We start from the raw sequence: 5,090 nt of genomic DNA, 5'->3' as shown, positions 1-5,090 counted from the left end.
TTTTTGTCATTTTTATATCATGCCTCTGTTGTTGTTATATCCTTTTGTTACTGTTTATTAATAAATTTATATATTATTTCATAAACATTTTACTAATTTCTTTTCATCTCTCACACTTCTATTACAGAGAAAGGGCAAATAGCAATATTAAAATTTCTCCGCTAATTAATTCCCTTTTTAAAAAAATATATTTTGATTATTTTTTACAGAGAGGAAGGGTGCATCAGGGTGGCTGGCTGGTCCCCTGGAGCTGCCCCTGCCATGCACACCCCCAGCAGCCTTCTCTCCTCCTCTGAGCCCTCACGTCTGCTTTGAGCTGACCTGGTAGCTTTGGCGTCTCAGACCTGGGCTTGAGTCCTCGCTGTGAAGGCCTGGGGCACGTGACCCCTCATGGAGCCCTGGCGCTGTAGGACATGGGCCGGCATGGCCAGCTCCTGATGCAAGCGGTGGCTGAACCTCCCCAGGCTCAGAGAAGGGAGGGGGAGGGACCAGAATGTGAGACCAAGGCCCTGTGGGTGTGGGCGGGCATCATGGTGGAGACCCTCCAGGCACCTGCCTCAGCTAGACAGGGGGAGGGGGAAGCAACTAGAAAAGGCCTCAGCCCAATTTTATTAAAGGGCCCAATGGGAGGACCGAGTTGATGTGTCAGGAAACAGCTGAGCCCATAGCACTCAGCCAATGAGGAACCGGAGGAGGGCCAAATAAATGGGCTGTGTTCCCACCCAGGTGAGCCTGTGCAATGGGCAGACACCCTCTCTCCAGAGCTCATTCAAGGTCTCACTTTGACCGCACTTCTGTCTCCGAGTCCCTATTTGAGTTCGGACAGGTGAGCATGTCTCACAGTAACTGTCCACAACGGGGTGTCCACATGCCCACAGCCTGGGCCATGTGAGGTCAGGATTGGGGAGCCCTCGGTGCAGGCGGTGCCCCGCCCCAGACCTTGCTGAGGTGGCCATGGCCCTACGTCTGACCTCTGCCTCCTGCTCCCCTCCGGTCTCTGCCAGAGCCAGCGGGCAGCACCCCTGGCCCTGCCGGTGGGCACCCAAGGCCAAGCCTTTGTACCTTCTGCTCTGAGCCCAGCGGGATTCGTTACTGTCTCTGCCTGGGACCAGCTGGAGGCGATTCCGTTTCTCACCCAGGCCATTCCCGTTAAACAGAACCTGCTCCCCGCACCGTGAGGGCGTGGCCGAGGCTGGGCCCACTGGTCCAGAGGCAACTGCCCACATGTCCCACTCACTCCCCCATCAGGGCCCGCAGCCTGAGCTCAGCCCTGCCACTGATGCTTCTCTGACCCTCTTTTCTCCTCTGAAATGAGGGGGGCACCCCACTTCCTGAGCTGGACACAGGCAGAGACCGGGCGGGCAGCTGAGGTCATGAGGGCAGAGGGTTGCCAGAGGGAGAAGCGGCTTTATTCAGGAAGAGCTGGGGAGGGAGGTGGGCTCCCTGGGTCCCACCTGTGGCCTCTGGGGCAGGGACATTAGAAGCCAATGTCTGCGGGCATCTGAGCCCCCTCAGAGTCACCAGTGGGGGCTCAGGGGGAGCCCTCAGAGTCGTCTGAGTAGGGCACGAGGGTGACCCCGTATCTATTCACGGTGGGCAGAGCCTGGTAGGTCTGGGTCCAGTACTGCAGGTAGCTGCTCCTCAGGTGCTGCTTCAGGGACTGGCCATCCATCTTCTTGTTAATCTCCAGGTAGTTGTCGTTTTCCTGGGTGTAGGGCTCCCATTGGGTGGGCACAGCCGAGTGGCCCTGGTTGGGGTCCCTGCAGATGAGAGAAAAGGCCGTGTGGGGTCTGAGCGCTCACAGGAGATCTCCATGCTGACCTGAACCACCAGGGCACCTCACTGTCTCCTGGGCACGGGCTGGGCATGTATGTGTTCTGTGCCCAACCAGTAGCTCTATCCTCACACACACGGGGTACTGAGGCTCAGGGAGGTTAAGTGTATGTGAGGGGACAGGCATGTGGGCCCAGGTGGCAGGAGGCCTGGCCCAGCCTCACCCCGCCTTACCCAGTTCTGGCAAAGTTGGTCCAGTAGGCGATCATGGTCCGGGAGACAGTCCTGTCTTGGGCTCGCCAGATCAGGGGGGTGGCGAAGGGCATCCCATACACGTACGGGAGTTCAGTGATGTGGTCGGCGCCCATCCAGCTCGGGTACAACGGAATGCGAGACGGGTGGGAGAACAGGTAGGTGTAGGTCCGGGCACTCCTGAGGAGGGAGGGACACGGCCCAGGTTGGCAGGGAGCTCACCTGGGCTGCGAAGCCCCGAGCTGGGCCCTGGAGGAGGCCATGGGGAGAGCAGGGAGGAGCCGGGAAATCCCCAGACTCAGGAGGGACCTGGGTCCCTGCACCGGGGAAGGGAATGCCATGGAGTTGTGGTTCTGGGATTTCAAGTGTATCCACACTTCCCTCCCCAAAGCCTATGGAGGCGTCTTCCTTCCTTTTCTCTGCAGATGAATTTATGTTCTTCGTCGGGTACATACCTGACCCACCCAATGAACAACACAAGTTCATGTAGTTGCTACAAGCGTTCATCCTACACTTCCTAGGCATCGTTTTCTCTCCCTTCAGTGTCGGCATCCCTAATGTACTTTTTATTTTCACTGGAGGTTTACCAGGTGGCCGCAGGCCAAAGTTGTTATAAATGTTGGCAAACTCCAAACCCACAAGAGAGACCAGCATCCTGTGTTCTCTCCCCCTCGGCCTGGGGGCTGCGGGGAGTTTGCAGACACTGCAGGGAGCCCTGTGGGCTGAGGGAAAGGGGGACTGATAACCTGATAGATAGAGCACCTGGATTAATCTGAAAGGTAATCCTATTATTTTCAGTCTTAGAACACATATACTTATGTGAATAGGGGGTTAAGTTTTCCTGAAATTTCCTTTGAAGGCTAGTGCAAAGCAATGAAGGAGGTGACTCAGCTTTGAATCCAGCAAGCAGAACCGATAAGCATGGTCAGACATACTCACAAGGAGTGAAAACATCATCTCATCCCCATTATCTCATCCACATCATCTCATCCCCATCATCTCATCCCCATCATCTCATGGTTCAGTGACTACAATAGCTGATGTGTGCAGACACCCAGGGCTGTACGTAGCCCCCGAGCCCCTATGCCTTTATAGTCCTGTGCCCTACACCTGCTGGAAAACAGGATTTGAATGGTTGTAAGCACCCTGTCTTCTTGGTTGGCTGGCCTTCTCAATAAATGCCTTGTCCTACTCAGCGTGGGGGAGGGGAGTAGATAGCGGATGCTGCCAGGGGAGGCCTGTGGGCTGAGGAGGGCCCTGTAAAGGCCCCTGAGCTGGGAGGTGAGGAGGGGCCTTCTCAGTCTCCTCAGGGCTGGGCAAGGCAGATGGTGCCGGCACCGCTGGGACCCCATCACGGCTTTCCCGGGCCTCCCTGACCCCCTGAGCCGCCCACTGGGGAGGCCTTGCTGGGCAGGTGCATGACCCAGGCCTCTCCTGCCACGGCCCTCACTTGGCGTTGGCTCTGTGCTGGGCCACAGTCATCTTCGTGGGCATCAGGAAGAGGACGTCGGTCTCCAAGTCCACCACCGTCTTCTTCTTGGCCTCCTGGGAGGAGTCCTGGGCCCAGGACGCCGTGTAGAAGTCAAAGGTGGCATTGGCACCTCTGGGCCCCTTGGCGATGGTGAGTCCGCTGACCAGCTTGAAGAAGTCCTCCCTGCAGGGACAAGCCGACACTGGATCCTGGACCTGGGCCAGCGGTAGCATACCCCCGAAACCACTGCAAGGGGCCTGCGGATGGCCCGCTACACCGGCCAACTTCCTTCTCCAGCTGAGGCCTCCCCAAGAGGCCCCCAGGCACTGCCCTAGCCCTGAACCCTACTCACCCTGTGACGGTCAGCAAGTCCACGTTGATGGCTGGCACGTCAACGCTGGCAAAGAGGTGGCCGTCCATGTCGTTGGTGCCAGCGATGTAGTCGATGTCGGCCGCGTTGGCGAAAAGGTTGATGGGGTCGTCGGGGATGAAGTCTCCGTCCACGACAGGCAAGAGGCCCAAATAGTACACGCCTGGGTCTGCTTGTAGAGCAGGGGTCCTCACACCTTTCAGAGCCCCCCTGCCAGACCCCAGGCCCAGGTGCAGCCTCTGCCTCCTCTGATCCAGACCAGGGTCCTCAGCCTGTCCCCCTCACATGGGGCCTGGATAATTCTAAGGCCTGGGCTGCCCTGTGGGTGTGGAGCAGCTTCCCTGGCCCCATCAGCTAGAGGTCAGCACCCCCAAGTGTGGCAACCCAGACTGTGTGCAGACTGCCACAGGCTCCATGGGGACAAACCATCCCGCTGACAGCCACTGGGCCTGAGGCCCATAAAATTGGGTGCAAATGACTGTTTCTGGCCATTGTTGGGGGGAAAAGGTGCACCAGCTTCCCAAGGGGGTCAGGACCCAGGGAGGCTCAGAGGGAGGGATGGCGCCCTCGGCACAGCCAGTCGAAGCCACGGAGGCAACAAGGGCCCTGGCGGCACCGGGCTCCCAGGGACGCCAGTGAGCGGGTGACAGGCCAGGCCGCAGCCCCTCAATCCTCACTTATTTGGGAGCATGGCCCTCCCCCCATATGGAGTCCCCACTCACACTTCCGTCCCAAAACAGGCATCTTATAGGCCAGCGTCAGAACCCGGGGGTCGGTGACCTTCAGACACTTGGCCATCCTGGCGGTATCGTCCAGGGGGCAGCCCACCTTCTTGGCGATCTGGGGGTTGTGGGGAGACAGGTAGGTGAGGCCAGTGTGGGGCAGACGGCCATGGTGACCGGGACAGGGCATGGACAGGAGGTAACCCTCCCCCTGCCCACCACAGCTCCCCTTTACCCCCTTGGCCCAGGAGAGAGGGTTCTTCTGGATGGCCCAGGGGGCCAGCGCCACGCCGCTCTCACTGATGGCTCGTCGGATGAGGCCCTTGTTGTAGGGAGAGAGAATCTGCGACACACAGAGGCCCTGTCACCACGGCTTCGCCTCTGCTGCCCACCCGGGCGCCACCAGGGACAGCCAGACTGTCAGCTTCATGCTGTTCCCCACAGCCCCCATCAGCTCCCCCAGTTCCCATCAGCTCACCCAGCCCCATCAGCACACCCAGCC

General features: G+C 58.8%; 1 protein-coding gene and 1 long non-coding RNA gene across 2 annotated transcripts in view; both read right to left on the bottom strand.

Annotated features, from left to right (window-relative positions):
* Positions 1-1,387: 1,387 nt before the first annotated feature.
* Positions 1,388-5,090, bottom strand: part of LOC106728127 — an 11,650-nt gene continuing 7,947 nt past the window's right edge. Inside the window, exon 3 of the long non-coding RNA XR_001364381.1 lies at positions 1,388-1,530. This is a non-coding gene — a long non-coding RNA (uncharacterized LOC106728127). The remainder of the gene's footprint in view (positions 1,531-5,090) is intronic.
* Positions 1,388-5,090, bottom strand: part of LOC102242189 (bile salt-activated lipase-like) — a 7,174-nt gene continuing 3,471 nt past the window's right edge. Inside the window, exons 6-11 of the mRNA XM_014549222.1 lie at positions 4,824-4,931; positions 4,589-4,706; positions 3,849-4,035; positions 3,476-3,679; positions 2,008-2,205; positions 1,388-1,760 (exon numbers count right to left, since the gene is read on the bottom strand). Of these exons, the coding sequence (XP_014404708.1) occupies positions 1,532-1,760; positions 2,008-2,205; positions 3,476-3,679; positions 3,849-4,035; positions 4,589-4,706; positions 4,824-4,931 (1,044 nt within the window). The 3' untranslated portion in view covers positions 1,388-1,531. The remainder of the gene's footprint in view (positions 1,761-2,007; positions 2,206-3,475; positions 3,680-3,848; positions 4,036-4,588; positions 4,707-4,823; positions 4,932-5,090) is intronic.

The sequence above is a fragment of the Myotis brandtii genome, unplaced genomic scaffold (genome assembly GCF_000412655.1).
Source record: "Myotis brandtii unplaced genomic scaffold, ASM41265v1 scaffold5398, whole genome shotgun sequence".
In the NCBI taxonomy this organism is placed as follows: Eukaryota; Metazoa; Chordata; class Mammalia; order Chiroptera; family Vespertilionidae; genus Myotis; species Myotis brandtii.
Note: the sequence above shows the minus strand (reverse complement) of the source record. Positions and strands in the feature narration are given on the sequence as shown.